The sequence below is a fragment of the Mustela putorius genome, unplaced genomic scaffold (genome assembly GCF_011764305.1).
Source record: "Mustela putorius furo isolate JIRA1106 unplaced genomic scaffold, ASM1176430v1.1 tig00003853_pilon_pilon_pilon, whole genome shotgun sequence".
Lineage (NCBI taxonomy): Eukaryota > Metazoa > Chordata > Mammalia > Carnivora > Mustelidae > Mustela > Mustela putorius.
The window spans coordinates 30,779,353-30,796,963 of NW_025422005.1; the positions used below are offsets into that span (position 1 = coordinate 30,779,353).

The window sequence follows — 17,611 nt, forward strand, 5'->3', positions numbered from 1 at the left end:
TTGATTTCAGTTTTGAAACTTTTTTTTATTTTCAGGTGCTTTTTCTGTTTGTGTGTGTATGTGTGTGTGTGTGTGTGTACCCTTAAGTTCTTAGCAAGCTTTAATTATACCATACATGGTTCCCTGCTGTAGTCACCCTGTGATTAGCTCCTCACACCAGGCAGTTTTAGGTGCCGGGGAATGGAGCAGCAAACAAGGGACCAAATTGCTGCCCTACGGAGCTTCCATGATGTTGTTGAATAGTGACAAGTACAAAGGGGAGAGACTAAAGCCCGGGAAGGGAATCTGGGATATCAGGGTGGGGATGAGAAGGTCACTCCAGAGTGAAGACCTGCAGTGAGGACACTGGCAGGGAAGGGATTGTGGGGAAAAGCAATCCCAGCAGGGGCGTAACCTGTGTGAGGAGCTGCCCGGGCGCTGGCATGGCTGGAGTGCAGTGTAGACATGAGGTCAGAGAGGCTTAGCAGAGTCTTGTGCATCAGACTAAGGACATGGAATTTTCCTTGGGGAAATTCAGCCTCCAGGAAGTCTTAGAAAGGCTATCAGGCACTGGTACCTAGGAATCCTCAGCCCCCTTCAGCCCTTTTTGATGCCCGCGTCGTAGGAATGAGGTGTAACTCTGCCTAAGATTCAAAATCAAATCCTCCAGTGGACCTGATTTCTGAAAAGTTGCAGAGAAACCCACGGAAAGCCCAGGGCCAGCACTTGAGGACACCTCAAGGGGTACACTGGCTAAGCCCAAGGCTTCCCGCAGCGACGTGACTCCGCCTAGGAAGGGGGTCCCTCGTCCCCACCAGGTACAAATCGCCTCCCTGCTACTCCCACCCTCTTCCCTTCCTCCCGAGCCTGCTCCAGTAGCCACGGTGAAAGTGGGCCTCCTGGGGGACGTGGGGGGCGGCCTGGGATGCTGTGATACAAGATTTCTCCAAGCATTGAGACTGAGGCCACCTCTGCCTCAGCTTATCTTTCCTGTTTGTCCCTCAGTTGGGGTAAGGGGACTAAGATGTCACATGTGTTTGTGTGGGTGTGGGTGTGAGTGTGGGGGGCAGGGGAGGGACAACTGGGGGAGGAGTTCTTTGTCCTGCTGTTTGGAGAAGGGTGTCCCAGCCTGGGTGGGGACCTAGTGCCAAGTTTAAGGTGAGGTGTAGGAGAGCCTGGACTCCGTCAAATGGTTGGATCTTAGACTGGAGTCCTATGCCTTCAGGAGGGGCTGAGACCTGCAGAATGCTTCCTTTGGGAACAAATGCCCGAATCAGTAATAGGCGCATGAGGGCTGGTTACTCCCTGAATATGAAAAGTTCCCATCCTTGCATGAGTCCGAGGTGCCCATCCTCCATTGCCTGCCCCTCCTGCTGCTCCAAGCAGCTTTGATGGCCTACAAAGCTATGTGTGGGAGTGTGTGCAGAGGTACCCATCAGATCTGAGCCAGTCTCCCCTAGACGCCCCGAGTGAGTGTGGCGTGAATGCATGTCACTTCTGCTATCATCCAGGTCCCACAGACCTGCGAACCCCTGAAGGCAAAAACCAAGTCTTTGAGTCTTGCACAACCAGTTCCTCCCCAGGGCCAGCGTATGGTGCATGCTGGGTCTCAGGAGGACCTTCTGTGTGCTGGGCCCTGGCAAGACCCTGGGTGTGTCCTACTGGGACACAGCTGAGTTCCTGCGGAGCCATACCAAGGCTGTGAAGGGATCTGCCAAAGTTACACAGCAGGTCACATCCTGACTCCAGCCCAGGTCCTTCCCACAGACCTTCCTCAAAGGCAGCATGCTGTCCTCAAGCTCACAGTTCAGGGTGTGCCCAGAGGAAGGTACATGTCTCCCCTTGAGGAGCCCCTGACCATCCCGCCCAGACAATGGTGGCCCAGTGACAGCCCACCACCCTGGGTCCACCAGGATTGAAGCCCAGCAACTCCCATCCTAGTTTGTACCCAAGTCAGGGGCTTTTATTTACAGAAAGGCCGGGATGGATTCAGGGTGGGTGGGTGGGAGGGGGTCATGCCAGGAAGAGAAGGGGGATGGGTGTTTAAATACTCAGATGGGAGGGAGGCAGGGAGGAAGTAGTGGGGCTGGCTTCAGGACAGCCACCTCAGGGTAGTCACCCACCAGCAGTCACCCAGCAAGTCCAGGGGAAGGAGGTGGGATCAGCGACCGTCAGAGACCTCAGTACACCCACCCCAAAGAGGACGGCCACTGGAGGATGGCAAGATTAAGGAGACATTTGTTTTGGTAACTTCTGAGTTGGGCTCTGGGAAGGAAAGCCACCCATCCCTTTGGAGCTGGGACTCTCCCGTGACACTTGCCCTGTCTGTTGGCCTCACCTTCTCATTTCCATGCCCTCCCTTCCCTTCCCCCAGATTCTAGAATTTCCTTTTTCTCAGAACCCCAGGGTCCAAGATGGAAGGTCCTGGGGAGGCTGGCTTCCTGGTCTGAGGGCTGGGATGCATGTCCACCCAGAGGGAACCCAGTCCTTTCCCCCCGGGATGCCCGCCAGGCTCTATCCTGGCCTCGTGCTCATGGCCCTTTGATGGATCCAGGTTCCGTGAGGCGTGCGGAGGCATAGGCTGAGGCTCCAAGGCAGGCTGCAGGCTCACAGAAGCCTGGCAGCCCCACGGGGCCTGGCAGGCCTGGCCGGCCTGCTTCTCCCGCAGCCCCTGGGGACCCTCGAGCTCCATCCTTGCCGTTGATTGCCTGGCCGGGCCGGCCAGGGAGTCCTGTAAAAGGGAGAAGACCAAGACATCAAGGCCTTCTCCTGTCTCAGCCATAGGATTCCAAGTCCCGTTTTTCAGGGCGGTGGGGACCGGATGAGATCGAGACTGAGGCCTAGACACAGGGTCTGAGAGTCGCATGACATTGTCCATCACTCCCAACTCCCATTCAGTGAGTTTGGGGAGCAAATGCCTTCTCATTTTCCTCCATGAAGCAGATTTTGGTGCAAGCCAGGAATTCCTCAGCATCTCAGTGCTCCAGTTCCCAGCCAGACCCCACCCAGTGCTCCTTGGGTGCCTCAAAGGAACGCCAAAGCTGGAGGCATGGGACTGAGATGGCCAAGCAGGAGGCCTCCATGGCAGAGACCCAGGCATCTGCGGGTCAGGAATCCCAGAGCTGAGGGCCAGGGCTGCTAGGCAGGGTCAAAGTCTTACCTGGGATCCCCGGGGGCCCTGGCATCCCAGGGTGCCCGCGCCCCATCTCTCCCTGGTCACCCTTCTCTCCGCGCTTTCCTGTCAAGAAAGAAGCGGTCATTTTTCAGAACTGGAGAATGTTTTTTTCCTACTTTGGTTGCTATTTCATTTCTATTTCATACAGCAATTATTCCTGGTTTGTGCTAGTTTATACTAGGGGAAAGTTGGAAATGTCTGCAGTTAAATAAAGGAAGGTCCAGGCAGGATGGAAGGTGACAGCCAATCAAGTTCATTACAGGAAAGCATCTAATAATAACTATAGCATTTACTATGTGCCAACTCTACATAAATTACCCCCACATGTAACCCTCAGCACAATGCTATGAGGTGGTTGTTATTAAATCCCCCATTTTACAGATGATAAATCTAAGGTTCAGGGAGATTATCAGGTAAATTGTCCAAGTCTACAAGGACAAAGTAGTAGAGTCTAGACAGATAGCTGTCTTGTGACTCGAGTTTGCTTGCTTCACTACATTGCTGACCTGCCTCTGGGCTTCCAGAGGCACAGAATGATGTTTATGGGGCACCACTAAGCAGATCTGTAACAAAACAACCCCCCCCCCCAAAAAAAAAACCCAGGTTATAAAATAATACATTTATTTCCATCAATTTGCTACTGAGAAAGCAAGCCCAGGAGTCACATAGGACTTCTGGAAAACTTTGCTGTGGGAATGGGGGAAAGTGTACCTCATCCTGAGACCGGGGATGATGAAAGAGAAAACAAGAGGCGGAGCCATCAGTCCACATAACCCATAACCCAACCCAAACGGCCTTGGCCTAGTCCACACCGCCCAGCCCCCACTCCCACCACAGAACAGCACTCACCCTTGGGCCCTGTGTTGCCAATCTGACCCATGGCTCCCACGATGCCAGGGACACCCCGAGGGCCAGGGTGCCCATGGGGTCCCTGCTTGCCTGGATACCCAGGAGGCCCAGGAGGTCCTGGAGGACCCACCATCCCGACTGAACCCAGGGCCTCCCGCTTGGCACTCACAGCGACCTCTGCCAGTTGCTCTGGAGGAGGGGAGGGAGATGAGAGGTCTGTGGCATGGGGGTCAGCTCCGTTAAACAGAGCATCCCTAGGCCCAGCCCCTGGATGTGCAGAGGCAAAAGCTGTGTGTTTCATCTCCCCTTCCTCCACGGTCTGCGGAAAGATCCAGGGAGGCCGGAGATGTACAGAGGATCCCGGCCTCTCGAAGCAAAGCTGGAATGAGTACCTGGGCCTGCAGCCCCTTGGGCAAGACCACTCGGAGAAGCTGCTGAAGGGTGGCACTGCGCGGACTTGGATTGGGAAGAGGAGGGGTTGCCGCGCCCTCTCACCTTGCATCATCTTCATCATCACGGTCACAATGTGCTGGTCGCTGGCATCTCGACCCTGCGGGCGGACAAGGCCTTCCAGGAAGAAGCCCCTGGCTGGCCCCCCATGCTCCCACCAGAAGTCCATGCACCATCGGACTAAAATCCCTCCTGCCACACCCCGTCCCCCCCCCCCCCCGCCTGCCCGTTGTGGGGCCTGGAACCCGCCTCGGGGAAGCCAGCTGGCTCCAGAAACTCCCTGCCTTTGGGGGATCAGCAGGACCCGCAAAGGGATTCCCCCCACGGGCTCCCCGCTCGGCGGGGCCCACTCACCGCCACTCCCTGTCTCCCGGGCAGTCCGGGCAGGCCTCGGTCTCCAACCAGTCCTCGAGGGCCGGGGGGCCCGGGGTAGCCCTGCACCCCTGGGGCGCCCGCATCCCCGCTGGGGCCCGGGTAGCCGGGTTCTCCGCGGACTCCTTGCTGCGGAAGGGGGTTGGGGGTGGGGGGGTCCATAGCGGGGATGAGACCGCGGTGCGGGGGAGTGGAGGTTGGCGGGGAGGGGGGTTGGCGGGGAGGGGGGTTGGCGGGGAGGGGAGCTGGTCAGAAACAGCGGCGGCGGGGGTAAGGAGAGGCTGCGGGACAGGGGCTGGACTCACCTGTCCCTTGGGCCCCGGCTCGCCAGACTCGCCCTGCAGACACAAGGCAGCTCTGTCACGACCCGCGGAAGCCCTGGGGTCCGCCCCCTGCCCCCGTCCCGCCGCCCGTCCCGGCGCAGCCGGCTCACCTTCTCGCCTTTCTCTCCCCGGAGGCCGGCCACCCCCGGGTCGCCCTGCAAAGGAAGCACAGCGAGTCAGGGTACCGGGGACCCCTGCCCGCCGCCGCCGCCCCACACGCCTCCCGGGATGTGGGTAAGGGAGGCGCTGGTACTCACCACGCTGCCGCGGGGTCCGGTCTTCCCTGGGGAGCCCTGCAGCAAGCGGGGAGTCAGGGGCTTGCTGAGTTCCCCTCTCCCCGGACCGCTGCCCACTGGGGTTCCCGCAAACCCCGGTCCTGGCCACACCCCTCTGCAGCTCCGCCTCGCTCCCGCAGGGCTGCGCGGGACCCGCTCTAGCCCTGGAGGGCTCAGGAAGTACCTACCAGCCCCATGCCCTCTCTCCCCCACCACCACCCCCACCCCGCTCTCAGGACTTGGGGCTTCTTTTCAGGTATTTTCCAACCCCGTTTGGTACCTTGTCTCCCTTGATGCCTGGCAAGCCTTGGGGCCCTGGAATTCCGGGGGGGCCTTGCTCCCCTTTGGGTCCCTGAGGAGAAAAGAATCCAGAGCAGGAAATCAAATGAGGTGCCCAGACCTGCTCCCCACTGCCCCTCACAGCTGGCCTCCACTAACCTGCCGTCCTTGAGGGCCTGGCTGCCCCACAGGCCCTCTCTCACCCTGGTCACCCTGAAACAGAAAGAAAAGGATGATCCAAGGACTTTCAGCAGGGGCACCCCCCTCCTCCACCCCCTCTCCAGCCCCCAGCCCCTGCTGGCCAGGATGCCCTCCATTCCTGTCCTCCCAGCACGGAGGTCCCTTGCTCCACTTCACAGACCAGCAGACTGGGGCCTTTGTGGGAAGGCCTCACATAGGCTGGGCAGGACTAGGCAGGTGCTGGAGCCATTGAGGGGACCCAGATCCTGGGTCTAGTAGTGCCAACTGCTGCAAAGGCCCCTGGGGGAGGGGGAACCACTGTTACCTTCTGCCCTATGATGCCTCGGGGTCCGATTTCTCCTTGAGGTCCTGGCTCTCCCTGAGGGACAGAAATTGGGAAAGAGCAATAGGCCTGGTGCCCCGCCCCCCACCACCGCCATGGAACCTGCTGGGTTCCACGGCAGCCTAACTAACCCCGTATCCAACCTGGGTCTCAGCTAACTCACTTCCTCAGGGAAGCCATCCCTTATCCCCTGTTCTTAGGGTCCCCGTACTTTTCCTTCAGTAGGACCCCACACAGTTGTAGTCAGTCATCATGTGATCATATATTTAAGATCTTTTTCACCAAACTGAAAGCTCTGTCTGAGTAGGAGACTATCTCAGCATCTAAAATGTTGCGGGGATTTGGTGAATGTTTATGGAAAGAATGAATGAATGAATGACTCTGCTGGATTCTTCGCCCCAGTCAGCTTGGCTATCTGAACAGATCATGCCCATACGGGGCAGAAGCAATCCCCACCATCACTGCATTGTACATAGAGAAACAAAGACCCGGAGAGGAAAAGGGAGTGTCCCCGGATCAGTGGGTCAGTGGGTCAGTGGCACAACCCAGACTAGCTTCCTGATCACCCCCAAAACTAGGGCTTCACCCACACTCTCACTCAGGTCCCCATGCTGGTGCAGGGTCTTCAGGCCTGGGAGGGAGACCAAAGCAAAAGCCTGTGTCAGGGGAAGGACACTTACCTCCTTCCCAGGAGGACCAGAGAATCCAGGGAGGCCCTGCTGGCCTGGTTCACCCTGCAGGAAAACACAGGTTTAAGGTGAGTCTGGGGGAGGGAGCAGGGACAGTCAAGCCCTTGACCTTGGAGAAGGCTGTTCAACACTAAACAGAATCTAGAACCACATGACTTGGGTAGAAAGTATTCTTGGTCAGGTCCATGCCATCCTATCTCCACAGAGGTTGGGGGGAAGCAACAGGAGGGAGGTGGTTAGGCCCAAGGGATTTGTGTCCAGGCCATGCCTTTGAACCTGGGGTGAGGCCCGGGTCTTGCAGTCTTTTAGCCATTACCCCTGGACCCTGCCTGCAGGCTCCCTTGCTGATATGAAGCCAAATCTGTCCCCAGCTTGGAGTCACCTTACCTTGTCTCCTGGACCTCCTTTTGTCCCGGGCTGGCCTGGCACACCCTGGAGAAAGAAGTTGATATCAGTTTCTCCCCCGGCATTGGGGAGCCCCAGACACCTGCTGCTTTACCTTCCACCCCCAATCCAGATTCCCCCTCTTCTTCAGCGCTGGCCTGTTGAAACCAAACAGCAGAAGGCCCAGCCATGGCATCACAAACTTGACCATGCCCTGAGCCCTGTGTATACGGGAGCCTATACATACATATAGTCTATGGGGCGAAGAGGAACACCCCGCGCTCACAGGCACATGCGATATGGGAACATGGTCTGCACCTGGGTGTGATATCTGGCTTTGGCCTCAATACCCCCAGCAGGGAGGGAGGGGGGCTCCCACGGACTGGGCTCCCAGAAGGTGTGCAATGGAGGTGGAAGGCCGAGAGAGATGGGGAAGGGCATTCCAGGCAGAGGCACCCGCAAAGGCCTGAAGGCGTGGGGGTAGAAAAGGCAAGGCCGTGTGGGGAAAGGAGAGGACCCAGAGGCACAGTGGCTGATGAGGATGGAAGGCTAGGGTGGGGTCAGATTGTGGTGGTCCTTGAATGTGAAGATGAGCTGTGAGGACAAGCATTGTGGTTTGGGGACTCAGTAACTGCTTCTTGGATGACTGGATGGAATGACTCTCCTGGAGGCAAAGAGGGCCATGGAAGGTGCTGGAGCAGGAAGCAGCCAACATGGAGAACTAGAAGGGTCCAGGAGAAGGCTGGAGAAACTGTCCAAATGAAGAGGCCTAAGCTAGGCCAGAGGCCACAGAGGTGGTGATGAGGCCTGGGCTGGGTAGGGACAAGGGACGACAGCAAGGACCCTGGGTTTGTGGATTTCCGCCTCATCAGCCACTCATCCCACCATGGGGAAGTGGGCAACATGGAGGAGGAGAAGCAAGTTGCCCATGGGGCAGCCCCCGGTGCTCCACCCCACACTCACCGCTAGGCCCTGGTGGCCTTGGTTTCCCGGCCGCCCCGCCTGTCCTGCACTGCCCTGGGAGAGACAGAGAACCAGAGGCACAAGTGAAAGCTCCAGCTAGAGAGCCCATGGCTTCAACCCAAGTGCAAGTAGGGAAACTGAGGCCCAGAGGTGAGGAGGGATGTGTCAGTGACACGCTTGAGGATCTCAGTCTCCTAGGTCTCTGGGATCCGTGTGATGAGACTCAGGGCCTGAGCCGGGAGGGGCCCTGACCCTCCGCGACCAACCAGCAGTCTCCACACCTACCTTCATGCCAGGTGTGCCTGGGGTCCCGTCCTTGCCGTCGATGCCTGGAGGGCCCTGCTCAGAAGAAAAGTTAAAGGGAGACTCACAGTGAGGAGATGCCTGGGGTCAGGCTGCCCAGCCGTATCCCTCTGTGACAGCTGCTGTGTGCAGGTCAGAAGTGGGTCTGGTTATCTCGAGAACCCCCACCAGCCAACTGGGAGAAGGGAGCAGAAAAGGGAAGAGGATTTTGGGGAATGGACCACAGTCCTTCCTCTGTGTGGGTGATAGGTGTTCCAGATGGCCACAAGCTTCCCCAAACCTCTACTACATCACCACATGCCCTATTTACAGGTGAAAGAAGTAAGGCACAGCAAGAGGACATTTCCCAAGGTCATAGAGCAGCCCGCCTGCAAAAGAGTTCAGTCTACAGTCCCAGGCTCCTCATCCTCTAAGAGCTTGGACAGAGCTGACCCTGCTCTCTGTCTGGATAGGCCCAGGCCACTTACAGTTGCTCCCTTTGGGCCTGTTATTCCCTGGGGTCCTTGAACACCTTGGCTGCCCTGCAAAGTAGATAGAAATGAGGTCACCTTCAGGATGCTGAACCCCCATTTGCCTGTTCAGAGAGGGAAGCAGCTGAAAAGAGTGACCTCCAGGTCCCAGGATCCCTCTTGGAATAACCCACACTGCAGGGGCTGGAGGAGAGAGGCCTGGGAGGGAGTCGAGGTCAGTGCTGAGCTGATGGACCTGGGCCTAGGCCAGGCTGGGCAGTGCAGGGGAAGAATCCAGTGCTCACTGAGACCTCCCTCACCTGAGCTCTGAGCACCACTTATTGAAGAAATACAACAACTAAATACAATGCGTGGACTTTGTTTGGGTCTTGATTTGAACAAGAACCATGAAAAGACATTTTTGAGGTACCTGGGAAACACGGGATACAGACTGGTTATTTGCTGATATTAAGGAATCATTGATAATGTTGTTGGTATGATAATAAAGATACTGGCATTATAGGAGGAAAAGTCCTTGTTTTTAAGAGAGGCATACAGAAGTATTTAGGGATAAATGACATGATATTAAGGAATTTGCTTGAAAATATGAGCAACAGTGGTGGCAAAATGTCAATTTGGGGAGACAAGAATATGGAGGTTCATTATATAAATCTCTACTTTTAAGTATGTTAAAAAGTTCCATAATAAATAAAAAGGCTACTTTCTGCTCAATTTTTCTATAAACTCAAAACTTCTCAGGAATGAAGTATATTAATTAAAAAAAAAAAGTTAAGAGAATTGGGATGTGGACCAAATCCCATTAGCCCCATGGCTGATTCGCTGGAATTTCATTGTCTGGTTGCTACGAGCTTGGGACGGGATCCCATGGCTTCTCCCAAAGTGAGTTTGATCAGCACAGGCTGGGCTTGCAGGAGTGGGGGCTGGTGGGGTGACTGGGCCCCTAGCACAGAGGCTCCTGCCCCACACTGGTCACTCACCTGCACAGACACACAGAGTAATGCTCGCACACACACTCATGCAGCCACACAGACACAGAGTAGCACAGACTCGCACACATGCAGCCTCAAAGACACACAGGCTAATGCACGCACCCACTCACACATGAGCCCTGCGGGGGAGCTGAGCCTCTCCCAGGACTCTCTAGGGCCCCTGACTGGACAAGGGGTTGCTGAGTACTTACCACATCGCCCTTCTCCCCTGCTCGGCCTGGTGGCCCCCGTGGACCTTCCTCACCCTGGCAAGAAGAACAAACGAATTTAGATCACATGGGCTCCGGGGAGCCACATTCCCTTTGCAGCCCCAGGAGCTCCAGCAGGAGGAGGTATGTGTGCAGGAGCAAGAGGATACTTACTGGTGACCCAGAGGCACCAATGGAGCCCACCATGCCTTTGTACCCACGAGGACCCTGGGGAGAGGAAAGGGTCACAGTCAGTCCAGGCTTGACCCCAGAGGCCAGAGCGCTGGTCGTGACAACCCTTGCATTCCATGCCCTACTTACTTACCGTCTCTCCTTTGGGTCCCTCCATGCCCGGGTAGCCCCTGATGCCCTGGGGACCCTGTCAAGACAGAAGAATGACAGCAATGGCAATTTCAAGGCCCACTTCACCATATCTTCTTTGATCCCCACCCCTGATCTTCACAATGCCCCTAGGAGGCAGGCAGCATAGTCCTTATCTCAGAGAGGGGATCCTGAGGCTCAGCAATGGGGGAGGGGCTCACCAGGGTCACTCGGGTGGGGGGGGCAGTGGTAAAGCCAGGGCCTTGGTTGGGTCTTCTGGCTGAAAGCCTTAGTTCCCTCCCCACCGGGAGACATGCCAACTGGACACAGGTGTTTCTTCTACAGGTTGGAGGCCAGACCCTGGGAATGGCTCCACTAAGATCTCCTGGGATGGAGAGGGGAGGGCCGGGGGGAAGTGTTCCTTACCGGCGGTCCAGGGATGCCTTGCTCTCCGGAGGCACCCACATCTCCTTTGGGACCCTATGGGGCGGGAATGAGTGATCAGACAGGCAGGCAGATGGAGAGACAAACATACAGACAACCAAAGATACCGTCCCCTTCCCAGAGAAAGCAGACAGGAAGGACCCTAGAACCCATGTAGGCCCTTGGGTTCTAGGGGACAGAAAGGACATTTGCCTGGGGCAAAAGGACCTGGAACATAGGCCTCCTGCCTCTCAGCTCAAAGCTCAGTCCCCAGAGACTCACAGGGGAAGGAGAAGGGAGGAAGAAGGGAAGGCAGGCTCTGGTTAGGTCCTCTTCCTACACACTCACCGGCTTCCCCTGGCGGCCAGGATCTCCCAGAACCCCACGTTTGCCAGGATGCCCCTGGAGGGAAGGAGGGAAGTCCATGTGGGGTCCCCTCCCAAACACCTGCTCTGCCCCCCACAAAGACCAAACACCTGCTCTGCCCCCCACAAAGACTCGCGCCAGTGGCTTACCTTCACTCCCTGCAGCCCTGGGGGGCCTTTCACCCCCGCTGGACAGTTGGTTGGACACTGGAAAGAAAATCCCACCGGGTTCTGTGCTCACCGGCCTGCTCAGGTCGGCTGGGCAGTGCTGCCCCAGCTTGCCAACTCCCAGATCTTCCTCTCACCCGACTTGGTGGAACCTCTGTGCCGCAGCCCCTCCGCAGCGCCCCGACTCTACCTCGGAAGAGGACCCACCCCTTCCTCCCATGAGCCCCGCCCCACAGCCTCCTCACCAAGAATTCCGCGCTGCCTTCCAGGCCCTGGATGGTTCCAGGTCGGCCCTGAGAGGAGATGTATGAAGATGGAGCCCGACCCGAATCTTCCACCCCGGGTTTGTGCCAGAGACCCTTGTTCTTACCCACGTGGGAAGTTTGAGGACACTTACCGGTTTGCCGGGTGGCCCCGGGGGCCCCGATGGCCCCTCTGGCCCAGGATCCCCCTGGAAGCAAGAGGGGCCAAATCATATTCCCACCTGGCTCTGCCATTCCTGCATTCTCCCTTCCCCATCTTCCATCCACCCCCCACCCCCAGGTCCCTGCTAACCCTATCCTCCAGGTCACTTTCTGTGATCTGGGATGGCCCCAGCCCTTGGTTTCCCTGAAAGACCTAGAGGCGTGTGGGCTCAGCAGGAGGGGGTTCTGCCCCAGACCTAGAAGACCCCTCTGCTGGCCAGAAGGAGGCCCAGGAGCTACTGGCGAGACTACCCAGCTTGCCAGCTTGGAGTTAAAGGGCAGGAGGCGGAGTGAGCAGAGGGATGGCTGGGGCTCACCTTAGGGCCTGTGACTCCAATCTCGCCTGGGAGGCCAACAGGTCCGGGTGGCCCCTAAGAGCAGAGGCATCACTGGCCAGGCTGCCTCGGAGGGTTAGCCCACCCCGACACAACGATAAGCCCCTTCCCCACTTTTACTTTGCACCCAAGACCAGAGAACCCCAGGGCCTGCAGACAGGACGAGTGTGGCTGGCCCAGAGTTCTCGGGCACGTCTGCCCATTCCTGACACCATCACAGTGTGCTGGCCCCTCCCCTGGATGGCCAGTCCCCCCAAAGCACTTCTGTTTCCTTCCCCAAGAGTCCCAGGGGCCCTGCCCTATCCAAGAGGACTTACAGGAGGTCCAGCAAAGCCAGGGCCCTGGGACAGAAGGAAAGGAGATTAGGTTCATGGCTCCTTCTGCAAGTCCCCCTGCCCCCCCTACCCCACCCCCCGCCAAGGGTTCCTTGAAATCCTTGCAGATTACACTCACTGGTAGACCAGGGGGACCTGGGAGACCGGGCTGGCCCTGAAAGAGCAATGGGAGAGGTTCAGAGGCTGGGGTCTCCTGTGTCCCCCCCTCCTCTTAACTATAGACCCTCCCTAAGACTGCCCAAGCCAAGCCCCCAGCAGGCCACTAACCTTGACTCCAGGGATCCCCATGGGGCCAGGCTCCCCCTTGGCTCCAGTTAGACCCTGAGGAAGAAGAAGAAGGTAGATCAGTGAAGGGCAAACCTGACCCCTGAAACATGGGACAAGCCAGGGCCTGAGATCACTCCTGGGTGGGACCAAGCTGCCTTTTACCCCACTCCATGAAGGACGAGGGGCCTCAACACCTTGTTTTCTCTTCCCCCCGTTCCCACAGCAACTCTGGGAGGCAAGCAGGCAGAACGATTACCCTTTTTCAAAAGATGAGAAACCAAGGCCCAAAGATTTATCTGCATAGGCTTCACACCTCCCAGTTTAGGAGCCTGGAAGACCTAGATGTAGATCTGGATGGGCCATTTCTTGACATCTGCCCTTGGCAACGTTTCCTGAACCTTATTGTTCACATCTGCAGAATGGGTTAATCATGTTCACCTGTCTGCATACATGTGAGAACCATTGTGCTAGTGGAAGGCCATGTTTTGTTTTGTTTTGTTTTTTAAAGATTTTATTTATTTATTTGATAGAGAGAGATTTATTAGGCAGAGAGACAGGCGGTGGGGGGGGGGGAGCAGGGTCCCTGCTGAGCAGAGAGCCCGATGCAGGGCTCGATCCCAGGACCCCGAGATCATGACCTGAGCCGAAGGCAGAGGCTTAACCCACTGAACCACCCAGATGCCCAAGGCCATGTACTTTTTAATTTTTGCAGGGTTGGGAAAATCTGGAGAGGCCATGGGGCTGCTCATAGCCCCTGTGACCCCTCTTGAGACAGCAGGACAAAGGCACTTCATGGGATCTCTTTTCCCTCCCATCTTTTAGTGATGGACCCAAGTGTATTCCTCAATCAGATGACTGTCCCAACGGTCCTGGCTGTGTCCAGAAGCTCATGACCTTGGAGGCCCTGGGAATTCTGTGGTATCAGCCAATAATCTTCCTTTCCTGAGTTGCTCCTGGGGCTGCGAGGGGGCAGGGTAAGGCAGGGAAGGGGGAAAGAAAGGCCAGCTCCATCCGACTAAATCGGCTACAGGTGAACAGAAACCCCTCTTTGGGCCCCCATGTGCCCATGACTCATGCTTCTGGGGTAGCTGTGAAGTCATGGGTCATAAAAAGGTGAAGGGAACTCATAGCTCTACAGTCTCCATCCTGCTTTCCTGCTCTGAACAGGAGAGCAGGGAAGATGCCTGAATGGGGCTCTGGAAGTCAGTGAGTGGAGCCCAAACCTGCTTTATTTATTTATTTATTTATTTAGTAAAAGTTTTATTTATTTATTTGACAGAGAGAGATCATAAGTAGGCAGAGAGGCAGGCAGAGAGGTGGGCACTGAGCTCCCTGCTGAGCAGAGAGCTCAGTGTGGGGCTTGATCCCAGGACCCTGAGATCATGACCCGGAGCCAAAGGCAGAGGCTTTAACCCACTGAGCCACATAGGCGCCCCCCAAACGTGCTTTAGCCGACACTCAGGTACTCACATCAATCCCAGGCTTCCCGTCAGGCCCATCTGGCCCCGCTTTGCCAGGCTCTCCCTTAGGTCCCTTAAAGACAGAGGTGGGCCACATATCAGCCAGAGGAGGCCAAGAACTGGAAGGGTCAAAGGTCAAAGGTGAAAAAGCACTCACCGGAGGGCCAGCTTTCCCCGGGGGCCCCTTGTCACCCTGAAAGATACAAGTTGGTCAGACAGCCCGCTGTGGCTCGTGCTACGGCCAATGGACACATATAGGCCCTGGCTCTTCCCACATGCTGCTCTCCTCACCCTCTTTTCTTCTGCCCGGGTCCCCTCAGCCTTGCTTTTTTTTTTTTTTTTTTAATTTAAAAAAATTTTAATACCTTCCTTTCCCTCAAAACAAAAACAAAAAACAAACAAAACTAAAAAACCCCCAATCCTAGGTGGATTGAGACCACCTGCAGCCAGGTCGGAGAGGGGGTTGTCCACAGGCTTGCGGGTTACAGGCACACAGGTGTTGCTGAGGTGCCAGTGACAGGCCTGCAGAGAGGGCTGCCGGCTCCAAGTTACCTCAGAGAGTAGGTGCCTCTTGGATTTGGTCAAATGTGGGAGAAATTTGGGACTTTCAGAAAAACATGAAGGGGAGGAGAGTTGGGTGGGCAGCCCCTCTTTTTTGGATTGGGGTCAGGAAAAGAAGAGATGGGGGCAAAGACAAGGACCGAGAGGGCCTGCGCAGGGGGCGGACTCAATGTGTTCCCAAGGCAGGCAGGACGTCCTCCTCCAGCGACAAAGGACTCATGGTGGCAGATAGACATGGCCTGTGGAGTCCCAGTCCACCGCAGAGAGGCCTTCTAGCCGTCCAGGGTCTGCAACAGCCAGAGAGCCTGGCCGGGACCCAGCGCCCTGTGTTGGGGGGGAAGGGGGGCCCGCACCAGGTTAAATAGAAGTCTGTCCAGACGGGTAAACATGGAGCTGGCCTCCCGGGGGAGCCTCCTGAATGAGGCATTTAACCCTCCCCATGCTAGGGAGAGCAGGGAACAAGGCCTGCTGGTTCTAAATCGGGGAGAAAAATGCAAAGGGAGAGACAGGAGTCTAGCTTCGGCTGGTCAGCGGTCTGACCAAGGCTTCCAAGCCACCCTGAAGAAGCATCCGGATGTGCCAGGGGGCAGAGCGAGATGTTAAGGCGTCTCCCGTCCCAAAAAAGACGGGAGAGTAGGGGTGGCGGATAAGGGATCGCTGGGAGCTCCGGCGGGCAGACGGTAACAGCAGCTCCTTGTCCGCGGGCGGCTATAACGGGCTCCAGGCTCCCCATCTCAGGGCTGGTTTGAGGTTTTCCAAGAACAAACGGGCTCCTTGTGGCGCAGGCCAGCGCCGCCTACTCACCACAGGGGGGCGCTGCATCTGTAGGCACCGACCCCACCGCCGCGGCTTCCAGCCCCCCACCCCCACCCCCGGGCTCACAAAGTTTCCCTTTGTCCGCAGCTTCCCTCCCCCTCCCGTCCCAGGTTAGAGACTCACGTCGATGCCGTCAGATCCAGGCACTCCCGGCGGCCCTGGGGGGCCCGGGGGCCCCGGTTCTCCGGGCGGACCTCTCTGAAAACACACACAGGGGTGCAGCCCTCAGACTGTGCAGGGAGCCGGGCGTCCCAGCAGTGAGCCTCTCCGGGAAAAAGCTGCGTCCTTCTTTGAACTGAGAACCTGCTGTATCCCGCACTGTGCACCCCGAAGTATATTCATCTTACGGAATGCTCAGAACCGGGGGTGCGGACACTAGGACGAGCCCCAGTTTGCAGTTGAGGACACAAGCTCAGAAAGATTAGGAATGATCGCGGAGAGTAAGCGGTGGAGCCGGGACTCCGGGCTGGGGCCGCCCGCCTCCTTCCACGGGACCTCTTGCCCTCGCGCCGTGCGGTGGGGAAGAGATGGAGATGCTGATGGCGCAAGGAGTCACGGCTGGCAGGGGAGGCGGTGCCCAGCAGACGGTTGGCTCCAATCAAGGGTTGCTCGTGTTATTTTTTTTAGGTGAAAAACAGGTACCCCTCCCCAGTGCGGGTAAACCCGAAAGGAAAGGGGGGGAGGCGCAGGGAGAGGGGACGTAGGGAAGGGAAGTGTGTTCTCCCTTCCCCTCAGAGCACCCCTCTCCCAGCACCGTTCCTCCGTCCTCCCCTGGATTGTCCTCTAGCGGGGACCAGCCCGACCCAGGCAGGGGGTCTGCGCCCGCCAGGTGCCCTCGCCCTCCTGGGCGAGAAGTGCCAGCCTGGAGCCCGCGCCCAGCCCCGTCGTGCCCCCGGCCCATTAGGCCCCCCAATCCCCCCGACGACTCTCGGCAGCGCGACTGGGGCGGGAGCCGGAGCGGGGCCTAGGGGCAGCAGCCCGGCCCAAGCGGCGTCTGGCTGGAGCCGGCGCCCCCCGAGAGGAGGCGGGGCGGAGGCTCCGGAGCCCCGTGAATGGGCACCATTGTCTCCCCCGCCACCTGGGCTCTCGGGGCTGCCAGGACCGGGCTCCATCCAGCTCCTGGCCACGCTGCGTGTCCCAGGCTGGGCCGAGCGTCGGCGGACAGGGTCCCTCCGGCTCCCCCGCTCGTCTGCCTCCTTTCGCGGCACCGGGGCGCGCCCTGCATGCGCACCCAGGGAGGGGACGGGCGCTTCGGGGCTGCGCCCAGCCGGGGTCGGGGGGTGCCTGCCAGGCGAGCGGGGAGACAGGCCGAGCCCTTCACCAGCCTTCCTGGGTCCCTCACCCTAAACCCCACTCCCCGCACCCCGGCTCCCGCGCAGGGACGGCCGCGGGACTTACCACCTGCGCCAGGGCGAGCCCGAGCACCTGGAGGAGCAGCAGGAGGCTGCGGGGGGCGGCCGCGGCGGCCATGGCGGGCAGCAGGGTCGCGGAGGACGGGTGCCCAGGTCCACGCTCGTACCGGCCCGCAGAGGCTCCCGGCGCGGCGGCGCTGGCTGCTCTCCGACTGGGCAGGCCGGGCGGCCGGAATATGCGGCGGGGCGGGGCGCGGCGGGGGCCGCGGGGTCTGTCACCTGAGAGCGCCAGGGGAGGAGGGCCGGAGGTGGGCGGCCGGCGCCCTGCGCCCAGCTCCGCCCCGCTCCCTCCCGCCGCCGGCGCCCACCCTCTGAGGTCCGAGGAGCCGCCGGGGCGCAGGACTGAGACCGTGGTCCGGTTTCTCTGGGAGGACGCGCAGGGCCGTCCGAGGTCTCCCTCCAGCCTGACCTCCAGGGCCCGGCACCTTCCCGCTGACCCGCAGCCCGCGCCCGATCACTTGAGCCGTCCTCAG

General features: G+C 58.4%; 1 protein-coding gene across 1 annotated transcript; it reads right to left on the reverse strand.

Moving 5' to 3' along the window:
* Positions 1-1,936: 1,936 nt before the first annotated feature.
* Positions 1,937-17,316, reverse strand: COL9A2 (collagen type IX alpha 2 chain). The gene is made up of 32 exons (XM_045064282.1): positions 17,125-17,316; positions 15,850-15,924; positions 14,507-14,542; positions 14,360-14,422; positions 12,890-12,943; positions 12,741-12,776; positions 12,605-12,628; positions 12,270-12,323; positions 11,886-11,939; positions 11,734-11,781; positions 11,471-11,527; positions 11,304-11,357; positions 10,959-11,012; positions 10,537-10,590; positions 10,386-10,439; positions 10,215-10,268; positions 9,032-9,085; positions 8,547-8,600; positions 8,262-8,315; positions 7,302-7,346; positions 6,906-6,959; positions 6,208-6,261; positions 5,862-5,915; positions 5,704-5,775; positions 5,406-5,441; positions 5,259-5,303; positions 5,131-5,163; positions 4,808-4,954; positions 4,499-4,553; positions 4,004-4,192; positions 3,140-3,217; positions 1,937-2,710 (listed from the first exon to the last, which is right to left on the reverse strand). Exons 1-32 carry the CDS (start codon positions 17,194-17,196, stop codon positions 2,511-2,513), a joined length of 2,067 nt encoding a protein of 688 aa, XP_044920217.1. The 5' UTR covers positions 17,197-17,316; the 3' UTR covers positions 1,937-2,510.
* Between the last annotated feature and the right edge of the window lie 295 nt (positions 17,317-17,611).

What these genes read in the sequence shown, in the direction of transcription:
- COL9A2 (XM_045064282.1), bottom strand. Translation starts at nt 17,196, where the DNA reads ATGGCCGCCGCGGCCGCCCCCCGCAGCCTCCTGCTGCTCCTCCAGGTG. An exon ending in GGCTCGCCCTGGCGCAGGTG is followed by an intron (nt 15,925 to 17,124) that starts GTAAGTCCCGCG and finishes GTGTGTTTTCAG; the next exon opens with AGAGGTCCGCCCGGAGAACC. An exon ending in AAGGAGGTCCAGGAGACAAG is followed by an intron (nt 6,960 to 7,301) that starts GTAAGGTGACTC and finishes GTTTTCCTGCAG; the next exon opens with GGTGAACCAGGCCAGCAGGG.